The following is a 23,599-nucleotide window of genomic DNA, read 5'->3' as shown; positions in this document are numbered from 1 at the left end:
TTGGAATCATAGTGAGAAAATAAGTTTAATAGATTACTCAAAACATCAAAACAAAAATGCTATTTAAGGCTTGGAGCATTTCACGATGTACCTGGTGTGTTTCTTCTGCCACGCGCAGCTGCTCCTGTGTGAAGGAAAATCGACCATAGGGCAAATCGCTGGCCACCATTGTGATGTTAGCTGTGCGGCTGGATTCACTCAGTGTACCTCCCTCGCTGGCTCCTGTGAGCTGAAACTCAAAGAAAGTCTTTTCCTCAGGAATATCATCATTCAATGCCTAGAGAAAAACAAAAACACTACTCACATGATGGGCAAAATTTAAAGAAATATACCTACTATATTTCAAAAGAAGCAGTTGTAATATGAAAGTGGCTGAATCTGGTTACTACTCACTTCATAAAGGGAATGGTTCCCCTTCAATAATACTCATAGCATTAAACTTCTCAGTGAGACATGTGACCCACCATGCTCCTGCACCTCTTTCTACCATTCATTTGGGTCTAACACTCATTGTTGGCCTACTTTATTTTGTGGGGTTTATTAGAGAAATAAATTGGAGAATTGGGGGAAGCCAAGAATATCACTCAATGCAAGTTCAGGTTTATTTCAACAACCCCAAGCCATATTAACAGTAAAAAGTATTTCCTCAGTTAGTGAAAGTCCAAGTTTCAGTTCAGCAGTCCAAATGTAAAAAACCTCTAGTTTCCTCAATTTTGAAGCAAACTTTATCTTAGAGCAGTTATAAGTCAGCTTTTCCAGGTTTCTGTTCAGCAAGTAAAACCTTTAACAATGGCTATATCTCAAAGATTCTTCTGATTACACCTTGCCACAGTCTTTTCACAGCAGGATCAGTTTCTTCATCATTGTCACCACCCATTCCCACAGTGCAGAAAGTGCTTTTCTTATTATTGGTTGCACAGCTGTTCACGTTTTAAAGACCATGTGTCAACAGTTAAGGTAGCTGGAAACTAACACAATGGCTAGAAAAGCAATTTTCAAGGCTTCTGCCACCCCACAAATCAACACAAAACTGTATTATATTAACCAATCACATTTACCCCCTTCCACATCCAGTGAACAAAGGGCTTAACAGAAACTACTAGCATTAATACCTGTATTACAACAATGGCTGCAGACTGTCCATCACGCATCATCAGTTGTCCAGATGTTTCAACAAATTCTCCATCTGAAGGAGGGAATATTCTCCAGTACACAATCACCTCTCCCCAAATCCCTGGGCCCCGAACAAGGCTACAAATATAAAATGTCTATTTAATATATCATTAGGAAATTTCCTATATATGTGCTATACCTTTTAATAAAAACACATCAGGCTTTACTAATATTTAAATATCTCTGTTTTTAAATAACATCATCTATGCAACCATAACTCTGGATTCCTGTGCTAACCATAATACTCAATCATATATCACTTCTAATCTGTTCTTTCCCTCAACTATTTCAATAGAGAAGTGTACTCGGGGTGGGGGAATGGGGCGAAGGGACGTGGGAATTGTATACTAATGAAGGAATTTTTTTTTCTCTCTTCGGAGGGGGAAGCGAGCTGGTGGGGAGGGGTGGGCAGGGAGAAAATTGCGGCAATGAATGAATGGAAATCCGAAACCTCTGTAAAAAAAAAATTAAAAAATAATATCATCTATCAGTTATAAACAAAAGCAAAACTTTGTAATTCCCATGTAGTTGTACTCAAAGTACTAAATCTTTTACAGTACCTTTGACAAGAATATTGGAAAATTTTACTAGTGAAAGAAAAAAAGTTTAAAAAAGTAATGAAGTTATAGATTTTACATACAAGTTACAATATATAAACAGGTTAACAAAATTTTCTAAAGGACTGTAAACACTTCATACATATCCATGCTAATAAGAGATCAATAAGAAAGAGAAAAGTACTAAGTAGTCAATACAGGATACCTTGACAGTTACTTTTCATAAGAACAATGAGGTAAGTGAAAGTATCTCCTTCCAAACTAGTCATATGAAAATTCTAATTCATAACACATAGAACAATAAAATATTTGATCCAGATTCTTTTCTACAGAATGGTATTATATCTGAGACATATAAGGTATACAGAGATAAAGTGAGTTTCTAATGTTACTTAACAGGCAAAAGATTAGGGTTTAACAATAATAGCATACAGGTTAAAGCATAGATCTGATCACAACTCAATGTGCTTTCTTTTCCGCACGTGGCTATTTTCAGATGTTTTTGAATATCCTTCTTCTCATAGCCACCCAATGTACACAGATCAATCAATGGTTGCAGTCACTGCTTCAATCCATATTCTTGAGGTTGTTTTTCTCCTTCAGTTCAGTTTCTCTTGCTTTTCCTATTGTTTCCTCTAACGACCACCCTAGCTAAACTTCTAGTAACATAGATTTTTTTCTTCTTCTTTGAGCAGTTCATGGTATATTCAAAGGTCGTCACCAACACCACAATCCAAATACATTAATTCTTTGATCTTTCTTATTCATTGTCCAAATTTCCTAAACATGGTATTGCTGTTATTTTCTATAGTCACTTGCAATTCATAGTAACCATATGTACAAAAATTCTGAACCCTGCTCTATCTTGAACCAACCTCACTGCCTCCAACACATCTGCACTCATTATCCCAGTTACTGTGTGAATCCATCTCATCCAAGGTCTTTCTCTCCTGTGCTGTCCCTCCATCCTTCCAAGTAGTATGTGTCTCCTGGCAACATAGCAAAAGTTGTGAGATGGAGCTTCAAAATCCTTGCCTCCACTCAGCAGCTTGGTATCTTCCTCTTCAGGACAGATCTGTTTGTTCTCTTGGCTGTTTGTAGTATGTTCAATACTCCAGAACCACAACTCAAAGGCTTCGATTCTATATTATCCTTAGTCATTTTCCAGCTCTGATTGCAAAGATTATGGCTTGGATCAGGCCTTTCTTAGTCTCTAGACTAACATCATTGCTCTTCAGCACTCTGAAGAGGTCCTTGAGAGCAGATATTCCTAATACAATTAATCTTTTGATTTTCTGACTGCTTGTGCCAAGAATGTTGATTGTGAAACCAAGCAAGCTGATTGTTAACAACTTGTAATCCCTTATTTATCTATCATGGTGCTGTCAATTGACCCAGTGGTGAAAAATCTTTGTTTTCTTGATGTTGAGCTTCAAGTAATATTGGAAACTGTAGGCCTTGACCTTCTTAAGCAAATTTACAGTAGGAAATTAATTGACCTTGCAAACAAGATGCATTAATAATAATGTAGCAAATGCTACAGATCCTCCTTAGGTTTTGTGTTGGGGGTGTGTGTGTGTGTGTTCTCTCTGCTTTATAACAATAAACATCTTTAAAGGCTAGGAATCATTCCCTACTTAAAGATGCTTAAAAAAGAGATTCGGAAACGCTATACAACATATGGACAGGAAGGGTGGGGAATAAAAAGGAAACTGATGCTGTTAGAATACTGGTTAATTTTGTGTAGGAGTAGGTATGAATAGAGGGGGAGAAAGAGAGACCTTTGGGATGTTAATAGCAGTCCAGGTGCTGGTCACATGAGTGTAAAGGCAGAATGTTTACCACTTCATGTAACAAATCAGCTGGATGCAAACAATTCAGGGGGCCCTGAGAATGACAAGGATAGGTTGTTTGTATGCGTGTGCTGAGGGGATGAAGTCTTCCCTCTACCTTCTGCTGTACTTCTCTCATCTTTCTGGATCTTTCCCCTGGACACCCAGAGCTGGCTGGCTGTGGTGCAGGTCCTGGTTCTGGTTCAAGGTTCTCCGACTGGGTCTTGATTTCCTCATCCTGTCCCCAGAGTGACTTCCAGCTAAACAGCTTGCGAAACATTTCCTTAGCCATTTCCAGTCGGATCCCCAGCTGAGTGATAGGTGACATCAGAATAGGATGAGTGTCTCCAGATCTCTGGATGAAACTCTTGGGTGAGGATGTCCTCAGGGAGGGCATCTCTGAGGGCTTGTTTCAGAGGGTCATCTGTCTCCAGTAGCTGCAGGAGGTGACTCCACACAAAGGAACCCACCTGGGTGGAGCACTCACGGGCCTGGGTGTGGCGCACCTGAGCAAACACTTCCTCACTAGGACACCTCCTCAGGGCCAGGTAAGCATTGATGCGGATCTCAGCATCCTCCTCAGTGGATCGGTACGGGCGGAAGAGCACGGGGACCCTCCGAAAGGCCTGGATGGTGGCCACCTGAACGTCAGGGACAATGCTCCTCAGGGTGGCACAGGCGCTCAGCGCAGGGAGTAGAGCTGTGGCTGCCAGGCCAGCATTGCCATTCGCCTTCAATATGAACCGGAGCTGGTCATTGGCTGAAGGGTCCTGGGTAGTGCAGTGCTCACCCAGTACTGCGTGCAGGATCCTCACAAAGGTGCTGACACCAGGTAACTGTCCACAAGGTCCCTCCAGAGACACGCAGAGGTTGTGCACCAGCGCCGAGACTCCAAGAAGGGCCCTGGGGCTAGCCTGCAGAGGCTGCAGCAGGGGCAGCAAGCCGAGGACCATGGCATCTGTGGGCTGTGGCAGGAAAGCAAATGACTGGAGCCAACTCTCCATCTCCTCATTCTCCACCTCCTGAGCCTCCATGAGCTGACCCATCAAGCGCACGCAGGGTTCGGTGCCACAACAGGGCAGGGCGTCCACCAGCGGCTGCCAGTTGTACCGACATTTAAAGGAAGAACGTAGCCAGAGTTCCGCCAGCTCTTCCAGGATAAGGTCCCGGAGTCCAGTCACCAGCATCAGGAACAGTTCAGTGGCCTCAAAGCTCGTAGCAGGAACCAGACACAGCTTCCTAACTGAGGCCGCAGGTGGCCACTGAGGACTGGGGTGATGGCTCCTCCCATTCGCACAGCAAGGTGCTGGGGGTCAGGTCTCTGTCGTCTGCATCTGAGTCAGGAAGCACTGTGTTGAGTGGACTCTGGGGCCCCTCGTGCAGCAGGACAATGGAGGAGAAGGTTCGCATCTGCACCGTGCTGGCCTTTCCGGAGAGTGGCCCGGCGGTGTGCAGTTCTGTGCAGGAAGCCTCCATCGGCACTCTGGCCTCGAACCTCTGCAGGCAGTTCAGGTGGGAGGCCAGGCTGGGCTGTGTGACTCCAGGCACGGCCTGGGCGTGCAGGGTGCCCAGGGCAGAGCGTACCTCCACAGGGAGCAGTGTCCCAGATCCTTGGTCTTGTGCACCCAGGCACCTCGGCGCTGGTAGGCAGTGGTACACTGACCCAGGATGTCCACCTCATCCAGTCTTGGAGTCATCGTCAACCAATTGGCCCTGTAAGAGGCTCAGGACAGCACGCTTCACATTCAGCACCCAGCGCGGCTCTGCACGGCGTGGATCCAGGCGGACCACATTCCCAGCACTCATGACGAAAGGGAGCGGCCAGTGGCCCAGGGCGGCGCTCCAAGTTAGATCCTCCTTAGTTTTAAGAAGCCAGTTGGTATCATCTGCATAACACAAGTTGTTGATAAGCCTTCCTCCAATCCTGATGTCACATTTCTCCTCATGAAGTCCAGTTTCCCAAATGACCTGTTCCACAATAGATTAAAAATGTATGAAGACAGGAAGTATCCCTTGCTGATTTTGAACGATGTAGTGTTTCCCTGCTCTCTTCTGAGGACTTTTTCCTGGTCCAAGTATAGGTTCGCATAAGCACAATCAAGTGTTCTGGGATTCCCATTCTTCTCAAGGCTAGCCATAATTTGCTGTGATCTACACAGTCAAAGGCCTTTTCATAGTCAATGAAATATAGATAGACATTCCCCTGGTATTCTCTGCTTTCAGTTAAGATCCACCTAACATTGACTATAATGTCCCTAGTTCCACAGCCTCTTCTAAATCAAGCTTTCACATCTGGCAGTCATTTTTAGATAATCTTCAGCAGGATTGTGCTTGAATATTTACTATTAATGATACTGTTCAATAATTTCCACAACGTTAGGTCACCTTTTTTTGGAATGGGAATAAATATAGCTCTCTTCTAGTCAGTCAGCCAGGTAATTGTTCTTCAAATTTCTAGGCACAATCTGGTGAGCATGTCCACGGTTGCACCTGTTTGTTTAAATATGTGAGTTGGTATTCCATCTATTCTTGGGGACTGGTTCTTTGCTAATTACTACAGAACAGCTTGAACTTCCTCTTTTATCACCATTGCCTCTTGGCAATATGTTTTTTCATTAAATTCTTCTGTGTCATCCAATTCTTTTTGGTACACTGACTCTGTATACTCCTTTCAACTTCTTCTGATGCTTCAGGGATAGCCAATATTCTGCCCGTAGCACCTTTACATATTGCAACTCGAAGTTGAAATTTGTTCTTCAGTTCCTTCTGCTTAAGAAGGGCTGAGTGAGCTTGTCTCTTTTGATTTTCTGACTCCAGCTCTTTGTACATTTCATTATAATGCTTTACTTTCTTTGTCTTTCTGAGCTACTCTTTGAAATCTTCTCTTCAGCTTCTTAATTTCATTTCTTCCCTTGCCTTGGCTTCTCATGTTCTACTTTCTTCTTACATCCATCTTGGTCTTTTCTTCCTCCAATGTCTTTGTAAAGACCTTTTGCATTCTTCATGGATATTCTTGATATCCTCTCACAGCTCATTTGGTTTTTGCTCACTAGTGTCCAAGATTCAAATCTGTTCCTGAGATGGCTTTTAAATTCAGGTATGATAGACTAAAGGTAAAACTTTGGTTCTTGTAGTTATATATATATATATATATATACACACACACACACACACATATAAATACTTACCAGCTTCAGTTTGAAGTTGCATATGAGTAGTTGATAGTCTGTTCTACAATCAGAATCTGGCCTAGTTTTCACAACTGATATTGAGCTTCTTCAACAATTATTTTCACATCTGTAATAATCTGATTCATCAAGTGAACTTGTATGTCATAAAAGATGTTTGCAATTAATAAATCATTAATTGTACAAAATTCTATCATTCTATCTCCAGCCTCATTTCTGTCGCCAAGTCCGTGTTTTCCAACTACTGAGCCTTCTTCCCTGTTTCCAATATTTGTATTTCAGTCCTCATTATTATTAATACATCTTGTTTGCAGGTTCAATTAATTTCCAACTGCAAAAATTGGTAGAAATCCTCCATTTTATCCTCTTTGGTTCCAGCTGTTGGTGCATTTATCTGAACGACAGTGGAATTAACAAGTGTTCTTGTATGTGTGTCACTCACCGCATTGTTTTTCAAGATGTATCCAGAAATGGTCTTAAACTATGAACATGATCCCACTCCTTTTCATTTCCAGCATAATAGATCATATCGTCATCTGATTCAAAACGTCCCATTCCAATCCATTTCATTTCAACTATGCCTAGTATGTTTTTATGCGTTTCATTTCTTTCTTAACAATGTCCGATTTTCCTACATTTATACTTCTCACTTTCCATGTTTCACTCACTAGTGTCTGTTTGCAACTGCATATGCAATAACTTAAAATATTTCAACTAGAGTGAGATTCACTTAGTCTTTAAAATTTTAATTTACTTTTTAGCACTTCAAGGAGATCCTTGATAGCCGATTTGCCAAATATATCTTTTTTTATTTGCTGACTGCTGTTTTCATGGATTTTTCTTATAGATCCAAGTAAAATTAAATAATTGACAACTTTAAAGTTTCTCCATCTATCAAGGTGTTGCTTATTAATCTAGTTGTGAAGATTTTTGTTTTCTAGTGTTGAAGTTGAAATGTTTTCTAATTTTCTAATGTTAAAAGCAACAGTCTTTGATATTTTCCTGTATGTATTTCAAGTCCTCTTCATTATTTTCCAATCGAGTTTATGTCATCTGAATAAAGCAAACTGTCTATGAGTATTGCTCCAAGCCTGATTCTACATTCTTCTTCATAAAGTGTCTCAAGTAATTTGCTCACTATATCTACTAAAGAGGTGTTATGAAAGGATACAATTCTGATGCACACATTTTCTGATTTTAAACCATGTAGTATTACCCTGTTCTGTTTAAATTACTGCCTCTCAGTTCACATACAGGTGAGTAACAGTAAATGTTCTGGAATTCTCATTCTTCTCTGATATCCATAATTTATGATGATCTACATACTTGAATGAATTTGCATCACCAATCAAAGACAAGTAAACCTCTTTCTGATATTCTCTGTTTTCAACCGAGATCCATCCAGCATCAACAATATATCTTATTCCATGGCCTTTTTGAGTCCATTTTTATTTTCTGCTCTAACCATTTTTCAATAATTGTCAGCAAGCTCTTACATGACTAAATATTACTAAGATGGTTCAGGTTCAATAATTTCCACATTCTGTTGGATAACCATTTTTTTAATGGGCAAAAATAAAGATTTGTTCAAGGTGGATGACTTCCAAATTTTTAGGCATTTAATGACTAAGCATCTGCAGGGGTGCATCTATTTGCTGAAACAGCTCAGCAGGTGTTCTGTCATTCTTGAAGGTTTATTTTTGGTCAATACCTTCAGTGCCCTCTGAGCTTCTTCCCTGATTAATATGATCTTTTCGACATTCTCTCATAGCATATATTACTCATTGCAGTGGTTTGTTGTTAAACAATTCTTTTTGGTACAGTGACTCTATCTATTCTTTCCATCTTTTTTTTTTTATGATATCTCTGTCATTCCAAAATTTACCCATAAAATGCTTCAGTACTGAAACTTTGATGAGTAAATTTTTTCTTCAGCTTGATAAATCTCTGAGCATGTGCTCCCCTTCTGACTTACTAATGGTAGATCTTTCCATATTTCAGGATAATATTTTGTCTTCTAACAGTATGCCTTTGAAATCTGTTCATAGGCTTTTCCTTTTGCTTGAGCTTTTATACATTCAAGGATCAGAATCCTGACACCCAATTTGGTCTTTTATTTTTTTTTTCTATCTCTGTAATGATTTTTGCTTTCTTCATGTATGATGTCCTTAACACCATCCACAATTTGTCATTACTTTTTAATTCATCGAATCTGTCATTGAGTTGTTTCTTATATTCTGGTACAAAAAAACCACAAACTCAAATTTTGACTTTTAAAAATTTGTTTTCATTTTCTTCAGCTTCCATTTGAACTTGCCTATGATTGATCGATTGTCTGTTTCACCGATGACTTCTAGTCTTACTTTAACTCATGAGGATGAACTGTTGTTCTACTGTCACTCCAAATTAGATTTCTGTGTATCCCATAATGTAAGTTCCATGTACATTGTTTTTATTGTTGTTAAGTCAAGTATAATTCATAGTGACCTGATGAATAGCCAACCTGGACCTTGACCTATTCAGTATTATCTGTATCATCTCTGACACTGAAGTCACCTTATCAATCCTTCTCATTGGGAGTCTTTCTCTCTTCGCTGACCCTCCACCTTTAAAAGCTTGATGTCCCTTTTCAAGAAATTGCTCACCCTAGCTATATGTCCAAAGGATGAAGCACTTCTCTATGCTTGCCTCTAAGGAGCACTATGGCTGTACTTTTTCCAAGACATATCGGTTCTTTTGACAATCCATGGGACATTTAGTAGTTTTTTACAGCATCAGAACTCAAAGGCATCAATTCTTCTTCTGTCTTTATTATTCATTTATATAGCTCTCTCATGTATAGCTGGTGAATGAAAAGACCATGGCCTTAATAAGGTGCTCTTTGCATTTTTAGAGAGGTCCCTGAAAATGGACTTGCCCTATGCAATGTGTCTTCTAATTTCCTGATTGCTAGAACCAATGGTGCTGATTGTTGACCCAGGCAAGATTAAATCATTGACAGCTTCAATACTTTCTCCAACTATCATAATGTTGATAGTTGATATGACAGTTGGTCATATGGTGAGGACCTTTGATTTCTTGATGTTGAGATGTAATCCATATTGAAGACTGTAGTCCTGAATCTTCTGCAGTAAGTATTCCATATCCTCCTCATTTTCATCAAGTAAAGCTGTGTCATCTCCTGATGTCACATTCCTCTTCATAGAATCCAGCTTTATGAATTATTTGCTCAATATACAGATTGAATAGTTATGGAGAAAGGATATAACCCTGGTACATGCTCTTCCTGATTTAAAACAATGCAGTGTTCCCTTGTACCATTCAAACAACAGCTTCTTGGTCTAGGTATAGATTTCTCAATTATTTGCTTCCATGAATAAAATATTGATTGTATAAAATTAAATCATGTGATCTCTAGTTTCATTTTTGCCACCAATATCAAATTTCCAAATTGTCAGCCTTTCTTTTTCCCAAGTTTTGTATTCTAATTACCAACTATCGTTAGTCCTTCTCAACTACACATGTAATCTATTTCAGCAGCATCTATCAAAGATTGTAGAAATTGGTAGAAATTATAAATTTCTTCATCTTTAGCTGTAGTTGTTGGTGTATATAATTGGGTAATAGTAGTATTAACAGATCATCCTTTTATGCATGCTACTTTTATCCTATCACTGACATTTTTGTCCCTCAGGAAAGATTTTGAAATGTTCTTTTTTATAATGAAAGTAACACCATTTCTCTTCAATTTGCCAGCATAATAGATGATATGTCTGACTAAAAATGGTTAAGACAAGCCTACTTCAGCTAGCTAATTCATGTTGCTTGGATCCACAGCCAATACCCTTTGTACTTTTGCAGGCAGGAGATCAGGAGACATATTGCACTCAGAAAGTCTGCTGTCAGAGATCAGTCAAATAATTGAGGAGCAATGATGTCCGTTTTAAAACTGAGCTGTGCTTGTTTTCTTCTGTGGCCTTTTAAATCATGTCCTATGCATCTAAAAACTAGACAAAAAGGATGACAGAAGAAGAATTGGTGCTTTTTAACTGTGGTGTTGGAGAAGGGTATTTAATATCCCATAGATGGCCAAAAGAATAAACAACTATGTTTTGGAGAAAATGCACCCAGAATCCTCTTCTGAGGCAAAGATGACAAAGCTTCATATCACATACTTTGAGCATGTTATAAAGAGGCTAATCCTTGGAAAAAGTCATTATAATTGGAAAGGTAGAGAGTAGGTTTAAAAGAGCAGAAGACTCTTAACAAGACAGATTCCTATAGTGACTGCAGCAATGGATTCAAGCATGTCAGAAATTATGAGGATGGCATAGGATAGGGCAGAGTCAGATATGTTACTCATAGAGTCACTAGGAATCACACTCAACTCGACAGCACCTAATAACTAGAAAAGCACTGCATAGGATATATGCCTATTTTATTTTTTATAGAGTTCAGCTTCTTGAATAATTTGCTCAGCATACAGATTAAATAGGTACGGAGAAAGAATACAACCCTAATGCACTCGCTTCTTAATCTTAAACCATGCAAGTGTTCCCCTGTTCTGCTCACACAGCAGCCTCCTAGTCTAATTGTAGGTTTTATAAGAGCACAGTTAAGTGCTCTAGGATTCGCATTCTTCTCAACGTCAGCTACAACTTGTTAGGATCCACACAGTCAATATCTTTGCATAGTAAATAAAGCACAAATAGACATTCTTTTGTTAATCTTTTCTTCAGCCAGGATCCATCTGACATCAGCAATGATATCTCTGGTGCCATGGTCTCTTCTAAATCCTGCTTGAGCATCTGGCAGTTCCCTACATATGTATTGTTCTAGCCATTTTTGAATGATCTTCAACAATGTTTTGCTTGCATGTGATATTAATATTGTTCCGCAGTGTCCACATTCAGTTGGATCACCTTTCTATGGAATGGGAACAAATAATGGACCTCTTCCAATCTGTTGGCCAGACAGCTGACTATGAAGAGGAATGCGGCATAAGGAAGACTCATCAGTAACCTGTGTTATGCAGATGACACAACCTTGTTTGCTGAAAGTGAAGAGGACTTGGAGCATTTATTGCAAAAAATCGAGGAATGCAGCCTTCTGTTTGGATTGCAACACAATGCCAAGAAAACAAAGATTCTCCCCTTTGGACCAATAGACAGATGAAGAAGAGATGAAGAAACTGTCAACAACTTCGTCTTACTTGGATCCACAATTTATTACCTTTATTACCTTATTAACAGCAGTCACGATATCAGGAGATGTATTACACTGGGGAAATCTGCTATTAGGGACTTCTCCAAATTATTGAGGAGTAATGAAGTCAGTTTGAGAACTAAGTTATGTCTGATTCAGACCATGGTCTTTCCTATCACTTGCTATGCATCTGAGAGCTGGATGCTGAATAATGATGACAGGAGAAAATGTGATGCCTCTGAGCTGTGGTGGTGAGAAGAGCAATGAACATCCCATAGACTGCCAAAGTAGTAAACAAATACATCTTGGAGAGGATGCAGCCAAAGTGTTCTTTGGAGGCAAGAATGATGAAGTTTCACCTCACATAGTTTGGGCAGGTTGCTATGAGGGGCTATTCCTTGGAGTGGAGCATGATGCTTGTAAAGGTGGAAGCTCAGTGAAGGAGAGGAAGACCCTCAGCCAGGTGTACTGACACTGTGACAGCCAGAATGGGCTCTAGTGTGTCAGGTAGTTGTGACGGCACAAAATAGGACTGGGTTCAGATTTGTTGGTCATGGGGTCACTATGATTCATATTCTACTTGACAGCACCTAATAACAACATTTCATTTCTGGCAAATTTCAATTTTCCTAGGTTCATGTATCATACACACTACATTTGAATTATTAGTGCATATTTGCCACTGTTTCTCTTTGAGTCATGACTCATCATTTCAGAAGTGGATGGTCAGTCCTAATTCTTAGTATCTTGATTTGAAAGCTCCACTGAGACCTGCCAACCATGGGTAACTGCTATTTTAAATACCAAAAGCATAGTTTCCACCATCATAGCAACACGCAAGCCATCACAGTATGGAAAACTGACAGAAGAGTGGTGGTTCCTCTACATAGGTCAAGCAAATGACCCAGAAGAATAGAGTTTTCAGCTCAAGCATCAAGGCAAGGCTATCAGTTGCTAGGCTTCTGGATGACAGAAGAAGAATCGATGCTTTGGAACTGTGGTGTTGGGGAAAAGTACCAAATATGGTCTCCCAAAAAAACAAACAAACAAACAGATAGGTCTTGGGGGAGGTACAGCCAGAGTGCTCCATAGAGTCCAAAATGATAAAGCTTTCAGTGGTAGTTTTTTGGAAACAAATCACCATGTCTTTCTTCTGAGTTTCCAGGGATTTCAACTTCAAGGAGGCTCTCATTGTTGTCATGTCAAAACTGATTCACTGAAATCTTTCTTTTCCGTTTCTAAGGCCATAAATCACACAGGAGAGGACTTTCCATCTTTCTTCCAAAGAGCCAATGGTGGATTTGAACTATCAGAGATGCACAGCCTTTGAGTTAGGAATGTAGCTTCCTATAGACTATGCCATCAGAGATTCTCAAATTTAAGTGAGTTCAGTATATTTGTTTTCAAAGTATATCAAAAGCTTAGGCTGCTTTTCACAGGATAATATCAGCATACAAAATTATAATCTTAAAGACTACTGAAATATTGTATTTGAGGCATAAAATGCTGATTATATGAATAAAACTCTATTGTACCTGAGGAGATGGCTAATTTTCCTTCCAGGGAGCAGCTAATGGATTTGAATGGCTTGCCTTTGGGTTGGCAGTGCACAACCATAACTACGAGATCACAAGAACTCCTGGTAGGAAGAGAATTATTTTTAAATCCTTACCTGATTATAGCAGTACCATTATATTTTGCTGAGGGTTCCCCAATGAGGACATGTCTAGATGATGGAGCTATTCCAACTTCTCCTGACACTTCCTTATCTCCTCGAATGATTATTGAAGCACTTCCTAAGTTGAAGATGATATTTACCACTTATGAAACAAATATATGAATGCACTTACATATGCCAGCTTATGTCCCAAACATCTTAAATCTATAACCTACTTAATTCCCCATGATAATCATATCTCCCTTGATAATCACTCTCATTCACCCATTACCATTGTGTCCGAACTGCCTCAGAGCTAACCAATCAATGGATTTTGAAAAGCTGCTTCTCCCAAGGAGTAAATAGTGAATTTAAATGACCTGCCTTTGGGTTGGCAGTTCAACTTTTTCCTTTCAAGGCCCCCAATAATGATATAGGTTAGGTATCAACATTATCATGATTTTATTGATTATGATATAAGTTAGGTATCAACATTATTATCATTTTATTGATAAAAACTTTGAGGGACACAGAAGCACACTGAGGCACTGGAACACAGAAGCAAATAGTACAGTTCATCAGGATGAAATCTTTAGTCTCTTATCAACTGGGCCATATAATTTTGAACATTCTTGATAAGTAATATAGGTAGAAAATTACATTTAATGTTTCATCTTAATAAATTAGGGGAGCTCTGGTGGCCTAGTGGCAAGGAGCTGCAACTACAATCCCAGAGGCACACGGTTCAAATCCACCAGATGCTCTGCCGGGGAAGGAGGGGCAGTCTCCTCCTGTACCAGTCAGATCTGATTTGACAGTACACTCACACAAAAATAATAAAATAAAAAAATTTAAAAAATTTGTAAACATTGTAGCAATTATATAACCTACATTCCTTATTTCTTCAACAATGATTATTTGGTTATGCTTTTCTGTGGTTCTACTCTTCAACTTTCTAAAAAGGTCAATTTCTCTCACCTTTCACGGGAGATATTTCTGCGTCATCAACCGAAATAAGCTGAATAATGAAACGTTTGTCTCTCTTCAACACAGTATCTTGAAGTGTGTGCAAGACAATGGTCTTCTGGGACTCAGTCTACATTAAATCAGAAAACAATACATTTTCTAGATAAACCCTCTAAGATAGAACAGTGGTGGAAAGGTTTCATGAGGAAATTAATTTAAAAACCACAGCAAGCTTGCTTCTCCTATTAGAGATTAATAATTTACATAAATATATTAAAAATTCTAACACCAATCCCCTCACTCTATACATACACAGACTACTTAGATTAATCAAAGATTTTCCCAAATGTAGTTGAACACAGAATCTTTTATTTCTCTAAGTTTCAAAGCAATTATTGTTGTTCTATAGAACTACAGTCCAGTGACTGGGGAAAAGGCACTTTAGGAATTTTCAGGAAAATAAAAATATAAATTGTTTTCTAAGTTTTGAAAATGAAAACCTTTTTTTTAATTTCACAATGCAGAAAATAAGTTGATCTTTACAGTATTAAGTAACAAACTAGAAAATTATGAAAATTATAAAATTAACAAGGAAAGAGACATTTTATAAAGCATTTTAGTCTCCTCACAGACATTTCTTCACAAACACTACGAATATTAAGCATTATCATCCTCATTTTGCAAATAGAAAAATGAGTGTGCAAGAGATCACTAAGTTTTTCTAATTTTCACATTCACTGCTGTCCAATTGGTTCTAACTCAAACAACCCTTCATTGAATATTTAAGGCTGTAAATTTTAACAAGAGGAGATGGTCTACCTTTCTCCCAAGGTGCTACTGTTGGATTTGAACCACTAGAGATGCACAGATGTTTGTCTGCAGCATAATACATTCTAGACTATGCCATCAGGGGTCTTTTCAAAAGAGTGAATGATCCACTCCCTAGAAGTGGATCGTCTGAAAACTCTATAAACTTTCATAATTGTTGATAGATGTAGAGGGGCTTTAGGCCTTTTGTTCATAGGATCGCTATGAATTGTGCTTGACTCAAAGAAAATCAACAGTAACAACAATATTTAAAGCTACAGTAAGAATCTTTGACAGTATAAATATCTATATCTTATTTGTACTTGCTAGTGGTTACTTCAAGTGTCATAAAAGAACTAAGACTAAAATGAACATAAAGTAAATGAGAAGGATGCAAACATAAGTGATGGGAAAATTCTGTGCTTGTTTATAAACACTCTAAGGAGAGATCTTACAGGGAAGTTAATATTAAGCAAGAAATGTAAATTGCAGGAGTGATAGGCTTTGTCAGAATTATAAGAACACAGTGAAACAGAGTCCTTATGAAATGAAGACTGACAGTGTCAAACAGTGGGAGGAAACCATGTAAAGGAAAATCTATAACTAATTTTTCAAGCAGGCATATTTGGATAGTATTTTAAAAAAACCTTTTAAGACAAATTGTGAAGTAAAAAAGAGCAAGTTACAGAACAGATTGCAGCATAAAATTCCATTTGTGTAAGAATAAAATACATCTGTTTGAATATATAGAGAAAATTTTGGCAGCATATTTAAGAAACTGTCAATGATGGATACAATAAAGGAAGTAGAATTGGGCAATCAAGGAGGATAAAGGGAAATTCTATTTGCTGTCCACTCACATTTATCGCCTGAAATATTTATTAGGAGTACCTACATTCTTACAAAAAAAATTAAAAATGATTGAGGGAAGACAGTTCTGACTGAACATGAAGTTCTAACTTGATTAGGTAAGCAATAGATCAGCTGAGTAAAATTTCTTTAAAACTAGATGTCAAACTCCATCTTCTTCAAATACACATGCCAACCAATCAATCACTGGCCTTCAGTCAAAAAAGACTGATAGCTGACCTTCTGGTGGGGTTTTAGAAGCTGTAAATTGCATTGCCAACAGAAAGGTACATGGTTCAAATCAACCAACGGCTCCATTGGAGAGAGACAGGCAATCTCCTCCTGAGTGATTTACTGCCTCTGAAAACCTGGTGGAGGGTCAGCAACGGGTTGGTTCTAACCAAACTGCACATGACAAAAACACCACAAATAGCACAGGAGAAGATTGTCCACCTTTCTTCTGCCAAGCAGCTGGTGGATTTTAATTGCCTGCATTTGCGTTGGCAGTGAAACTCCTTACCCCACTAGGCTATCAACAATAAAAACTATAAATAAATTAGTATCTCTAAAAGCTAGGGAGGATACACCTATTGTTATTGTTGTGTGTTATCAAGTTGAAAATAACCCATAGCCAACCATCCAGCAGGTTTTCAGAGGCAGTTAATCACACGGGAGGAGACTGCCCACCCTTCTCCCACGGAGCAGCTGGTGGATTAGAAACGATGCCTTCAAGGTTGCAGCACAGCTTCTTGCCAGTAGGCTACAAGTGCTCTCTGAATACACCAGGGCATATTAAAAAGTCCTGGTGGCACATACAATAGGGTTTTTGTTTGTTTGGTGTTTTTGTTTTTTTTTTTTCATTGAACATCTCTATCATTATTGAAAACAAACAAATATGCTCTACAGGATTAAATTATTCATTTTAACAGATGAATTAACTACTTGCGATGCTGTACTTTTGTACCATTTGTGTCTGACAGAAAAACGCTTTGGAGACTGTTGTAGAAACCATTCCTTGGAAATTGGGACCTGGGGAACGGTCGTTGATGGGAGGTTCCAAAGCCCTATCTACAGGGGCCATGCCAAATGGTGACACTTGAGGCATGGCTGACTTAGGTAGCCCAGGATGCAGGGGTAGCCCAGGAGGCAAAGGTGGTACAGGCAGTCCAGGTGGCCTGGGGGGGGGGGGGCAGGAGGCCCATATGGCCCTACAGGCTGTGGAGCTACATGAACATATCTCCAAGAAGGGTCCAGGACAGGGAGGGAATTATAGGCTATATCTGAGAAGACTCCCATGGAAGGGTCTATGGCGATGGGTTTGGAAACATGAGTACTGATGTCTCCTCCACTTGGCCTTTCTGTTCTAAAACCAAACCTGCACTCTGGCTTCAATCAAATTGAGGCGTTTTGTAGTCGTATTTCTAGAGAACACTTCCAGGTACTGGTTGTTCTAGAATGCGCGCGCGCGCACACACACACACACACACACACACACACACACACACACACACCCTCCTTCAGCTGAACCCTGGTGAAGGACACGCGGTATAGGTGTGGCGCCCTCTACTGGTGCTCTGGTTCCTCTGCCATCTCCGGGTTCGAATCCTGCTGCTGCTCCAGCTCTGGGTGTTAGTTGCCCCCTTTCTTATGCTGGAGCTCGGCGAAGGAGCCAGGAGTTGCAGTGCCAGCACGGTAGCGGTTGCCTCCCGTGTGGCCAGCTCCAAGTGTGGAGCTTGAAGTGGACGTCCTTGTCCTTTCTTCCTTCTAGAAACACCGTGGCCATGGTAGGCTTTGCAGCATCGTTTTCTTCTTCTTCGCGTGCTTCCATTCCCAGGTTGCAGTAGCCGGAGTCATGGTACTTGTAGTGCTGCCTTCAGACTCTTCATCCTCAGGGCTGTCAAGGGAGTGGTGTGCCTTCCGTGGAGAGTTGGCTGGTGTCTGCAATGTTCCCCAGACTCAGGCTGCAGTTAGGGCCAGAGACACTTGGCAATCCGCTTCTGGCACCACGACAGTGTTTTTGTGCACGTACAATGTTTTATATATTGAGGAGCTAACTGAATGGTAAGTGGTTTAAATTCATCAACTACTCTGAGAAAAATAGTTGTGTCCTCACATAAAGGTTTACAAACTCTGAGAAAGATAGTAGTGTCCTCACATAAAGGTTTACAATCTCAGAAATTTTATATATAAAATCTGTCTCAACACTGTGTACAACAGCTCTGAACCTTGCTCTATCTTGAGCCATCTTCACTGTCTCTGACACACCTATTCCCTTTACCCCAGTCACTGTGCCATCAAGTTGCCTGTGACTCATAGTAATCCTATGGCTTCTAACACACCTACCCCCATTACCCCAGTCACCGAGTCAATCCATCTCATTGAAGGTCTTCCTCTCTTGCACTGTCCCTCCACCCTTACAAGAATGACATCCCTCTCCAGGGACTGGTTCCTCCTTGCAACATGCCCAAAGTATGTCAGATGAAGCTTCAGAATCCTTGCCTCATGGGAACAGCCTGGTTTAACCCTCTCCAGAATGAACCTATTTGTTCTCCTAGTAGTATACTGTATATTCAATACTCTTCTCCACCACCATAACTCAAAGGCATCAATTCCTCCAGACTGACATCATTGATCTTTAGTACTTACTATACAGAGGTCCCTGACAGCAGATTTCCCCAGCGCAATTTATCTTTTGATCTTTGATTGCTGGTACCAAGAGTGTTGATTGTGGAGTCAAGCAAGCTGAAGCTGTTAACAACCTTAATCTCTTCACCATCTATCATGATGCTGCCAATTCATCCAGTGGTGAGAATCTTTGTTTTCTTGAATCTATATTAAAGGCTGCAGTCCTTGACCAAATGCAGCAAACGCTTCAGATCCTCCTCAGTTTCATTGAGCAAGGTTATGTCATCTGAATAATGCAGGTTGTTGATGAGCCTTCCTCCAATCCTGATGTCACATTCCTTATCATAGAGCTCAGTCTCTTAGATGATCTGTTCATTTAGATTGAAAAGATATGGAGATAGAATGCATCCCTGATATACACCTTTCCTGATTTTGAACCACACAGTGTTTCCTTGCTCTGTTCTGATGACCATCTTCTGGTACAAGTGTAGGTTTCACATAAGCATAATCAAGTGTTCAGAGATTCCTATTCTCAGAGTTAGCCACAGTTTGTTGTGACATAGTTAAATGCCTTTGCATGGTCAATGAAACACTGATAGATATTGCTCTGGTACTCTCTGCTTTCAACCAAGATGCATCTAACATTGGTTTTAATATCCCTAATGCCACACCTTTTCTATAACCAGCCTGCATATCTGGAAATTCTCTGTTGATGTGCTGTTTTAGGCATTTTGGGATAATCTTCAGAAGGACCTTGCTTCCATATGATTGTATTGATAGTGTTTGATCTTTGTCACACTCTCACTAGCCATTTCTTCTGAAATTCCTCTGGATTTAATTGCATTTCTAATCTCTGATTAGTGAATAAGCTTGTTAACCACTAGCACCATATATCATATATAATATGGTGCTAGTGGTTAACAAGCTCAGGTATACTTAGATTATATATGGTGCTAGTGGTTAACAAGCTTGGTTATAATTCTATCACATATTGTGCTAGTGGTTAACAAGTTTAGGTATAATTATATTATATATGGTACTAGTGGTTAACAAGCTTGGTTATAATTATATTATATATGGTGGCCTGGAAGACTCTACCATGGGAGCTTGCCTTTTTGCTGCTTTGGGATGGCAGTCTTGAAGGACAAGGAAAGTTTTTGGGATCGTGTTTTTTTGGGGTTGGGTGGGATGTGTATTATTGCTCTTTTCCCCCCAAGAGCAGGTGTCCTTGAGCCTTTCCCTAGGACGGATGTCTGTTCAAAGGCATGCCTCTGGCCCTCGGGCCAAATTTATTAATTTTTGAATGAATATACCTTGAAGGACACAGCAATCTTTTGTCTATTTGCTGAACTAAACAACTTTGGTGTTGCTGTAATGCTGCACACTGTTCCATAGTCTTGTCAAATATCATAATGATTACCCATTATGGACAATGTTTGGATGAGCTTCCAGATTGGGAAGCAGGAGTGGCATCCACTTCCTAAACTAGATGCCTCTAGAAACTCTACAAACGCTCTAAACTCTACAAACTCTCTAAAGTCTATAAGTGTACAGAAATTATGGTAGTTATAGAACAGAGTTCTGTACAGAAATGATGTTAGTCATAGAACAGAGTTTACGTTTTTTTTTGTGCAAAACTTACTCTCAGCCAAATTCAACTTGATGACACTTAACCACTGCTAAGTGAAACTAGTGCTGTTATATCTGGAGGAACACTCTTCCACTTTGTACATCAGTCTTTGTTAATGTGCAGTATGAAGTAACCTGGGTTGCTCTGATGCTGAACCTTGTACCATTGGGGTATCAAATACCAGAATGGCTTCCCAATGGGAGCAGTGTTTGGTGGAGCTCCCACTTGTAAAACAAATTGGAAGCAGGAGTGGCATCCACTTCCTAAACCACATGCCTCTGGAAACTCTATTAAATTACAACAGTTATGGAAAGGCATTAGGTCTTTTGTTCATTGAGTTGCCTGCTATGAGTCAAGCCCAACTCGAAGGCAATCAACAACAACAACAACATATGGTGCTAGTGGTTAACAAGTTTAGGTATAAGTATATATGGTGCTGGTGGTTAATAAGCTTAGTGTATTCAGGGAGCACTTGTAGCCTACTGGAAAGAAGCTATGCTGCAACCTTGAAGGCATGTATTTCGAATCGACATGGAATCCACATGCTTAAATTTACATGGATGATAGCAAAATCTGAGCATCACAGGCTAAGACCAAAAGTGCTGTTCCTAGCCTGTCTCCATCTCGGATGTTTGAGGGGAGATGCAGGAAGCTGGACTTGCTCAGGACTCTGCTGGGAAATAGTTATGAAAGAGGCCTCCTGGGAAAGCTTGTCGTTTCTTCTAAGATGTGGCAGACTGGCCTTCCCAGCCCAGCTCTATTTCAGGGTCTTTGATTTTATAGTTTGTGGCCATACTTTCAGAGGGAATGAGGAACCCATACTTTCAGAGGGAATGAGGAACTATAAGACCTCTAGAAATAGCTGTGAAGTTATATTTCATTATTTTGTCCAAGCCTTCAGTTCTAGCTAGGAGGAAAGTGCCAGCTGCTTAAGTAAAGTGAGCATTCCCCTCCAGAAAAGGCCTTCGAATGAACCTGGATGCAACTATTGAGTTAGTGTTCAGCTTTTGACCTAAACAAGAAAGCTGCTCTAAATATCAACCATATTAGGGGAATGTTTTCAACTCCCTAAATGCCTGCAGAATCCTGTAGCCATACAAGTAGACCAGAAACAAAACCTTTCCACAAGGGCATCTCTTGCTGAGTGCTCTGTGTATATGGTTTTGGGGGTCACACGGCATTCTGGTTCTGGATCCTTTATCCCAGCCACTCACATGGACAGATGACCCCTCAGTAGGCAGAGATAGTATTTCCCACAGGGCTGCTATGCTTAGCCTCTTAGGTTAGCATCAGTTCCAAACCCAAGTCCTTGGATCTCAACACAAATTGACAAAAAGTGCCTCAGATCCAGGTGAGGAGAGCACTGTGGGCCTCAGCAGCCCTCAGCCCACTTGCTAGACTATGTGCATGACTTCCTGGGACCTGAGGTTTCTCAGTGTCCTGGTCATGGCTTCTGCCATCTTCCCTCTGTCTGCAGAGTCCAGCCTCATTGCTTGCCAGCAGCAGGTGCTATGAAAAATTGCACAGTTCAGGCACCTACCTGGGACCTCATGTTCTCTTTTGTAGGAAAGCTGAGCAGAGCACCCCAAGTTTCTCTGCCTTGGTTGGCTGAGTTTATGAGACTACCTATTCTGGATTCTGAACTGGTGTCACAGATTATATCTTTTAATCTTTTTAGAAAAATATTAGTCAAGACAAGCCTGAAGGGTTGAATGTGCCGTTCACATCACCACCAGTAATGGGAAGGAGGAAAGAAGTGGTATTTTGTGCTATCCAAAGATGCTCTGTGACCTGGGGCTATGTTTCCCGAAGCTGAGATGGAGAATGTAGACTTGCTGCTTCAACTTTCCTGGTTCCCAAGGTCACATTTTAAAGACTTGTCCTAGACACCCGTTCCAGAGGGACTCCTACCAGAATGTGGATGCACTCTCCAGTTTACTACTGATGAATGCCAGGCCATCCTTTAGAAATTCCTCAGCTGCCCTTGGTCCCATTCTTCTTCATTCAGACTGTTTAATTTGGCAGTCAATAGGAACTTTGGGTGCATGAGAGAACTGATAAAACTCCTCTTTTCTGATGATTAAAGCAAGAGACCAGCTTGCAGCGCACCCAACTGGTCCTGCCCCATCTCTCCCCTTCTCATTGAGCTTTAAAACGACTCCTTTAAAAAAAAAATCAATTACCAGAATGGAAAAGTAGCATATCCTGCCCTGCACATCATATTCTCTGTTGGCAAGAGGACAGGAAGAGCAGCTTGTGTGGTCCTTCTGGAGCCCTGGTGTCTCCTCAAAGAGGCCATACTCGTGCATCCATTTGGAAGCCAATGTGCAGCTATATGTCCACAGAGCAAACCCTATGCAAAGCCCAACTGCAGGCCAGATTCAGGAGGGTCCCCATCATGTTGCCCTGTGAGCGGAGGCAGTAGCTCCCAGCATGTTCCAGACACCATGCTAGGCGTCAGCAGGTCCAATACCAAGATCAGAGCAAGGGGCTTATTCCTGAGGCCCTGCTCTGAGTGCAGGATTGCCCTGCGTGAGCTATCAAGCAACTATGCTTTAAACTGTTTTTTTAAACTATTTATTTTATACTATTTTTTAACTATTGTTAGAGGTCCAGGTTGCACAGATCCTCCGTGGGTGCAGTGAGGGGTCAGCTCCTCAGCCTGGACAGGCAATCCCCCCCTACCCAAAGCCACCAATGGGAGTTACTTTGGAATCACTAGCCATAATGCAAAGGCAGAAATCTAAGAGTTCAAGATTATTTCTATTAAACACATTTTCCTTTCCACAAGAATATTTTTTCAGCACCACACCACACCCATGTTTCATCTTTCATGGATCATTAGAAGTAGTACTACAATTGTACAGTTCTCAATCTGTCCAGTGGCCTGCTCAGACGAAACTTTGTATGTATTTTGTATGGCATAGATTCTATACTGTAATGAGGACCTTTGCGAGAAGAAAAAGTTAAAACAATTTTAGTGTTTTAATGTGTATGCATGCTTAGTGATGTTTACATTTGTTGTTGTTGTTGTTGTTGTTATGTGCCGTCGAGTCGTTTTCGACTCATAGCGACCCTATGCACAACAGCCCTAAACCCTGCTCTATCCT

General features: G+C 40.3%; 1 protein-coding gene across 1 annotated transcript in view; it reads right to left on the bottom strand.

The window, feature by feature from the left end:
* The window catches only part of GPR98 (G protein-coupled receptor 98), a 1,036,968-nt gene that overhangs the window by 682,883 nt on the left and 330,486 nt on the right, over positions 1-23,599 (bottom strand). The window contains exons 58-61 of the mRNA XM_006885387.1: positions 14,591-14,708; positions 13,628-13,751; positions 1,113-1,251; positions 92-277 (exon numbers count right to left, since the gene is read on the bottom strand). Of these exons, the coding sequence (XP_006885449.1) occupies positions 92-277; positions 1,113-1,251; positions 13,628-13,751; positions 14,591-14,708 (567 nt within the window). The remainder of the gene's footprint in view (positions 1-91; positions 278-1,112; positions 1,252-13,627; positions 13,752-14,590; positions 14,709-23,599) is intronic.

The sequence above is a fragment of the Elephantulus edwardii genome, unplaced genomic scaffold, assembly GCF_000299155.1.
Source record: "Elephantulus edwardii isolate Elephantulus edwardi_28Jun2011 unplaced genomic scaffold, EleEdw1.0 scaffold00043, whole genome shotgun sequence".
In the NCBI taxonomy this organism is placed as follows: Eukaryota; Metazoa; Chordata; class Mammalia; order Macroscelidea; family Macroscelididae; genus Elephantulus; species Elephantulus edwardii.
The sequence above is the reverse complement of the archived record's forward strand: the minus strand, read 5'-3'. Positions and strand labels throughout refer to the sequence as shown.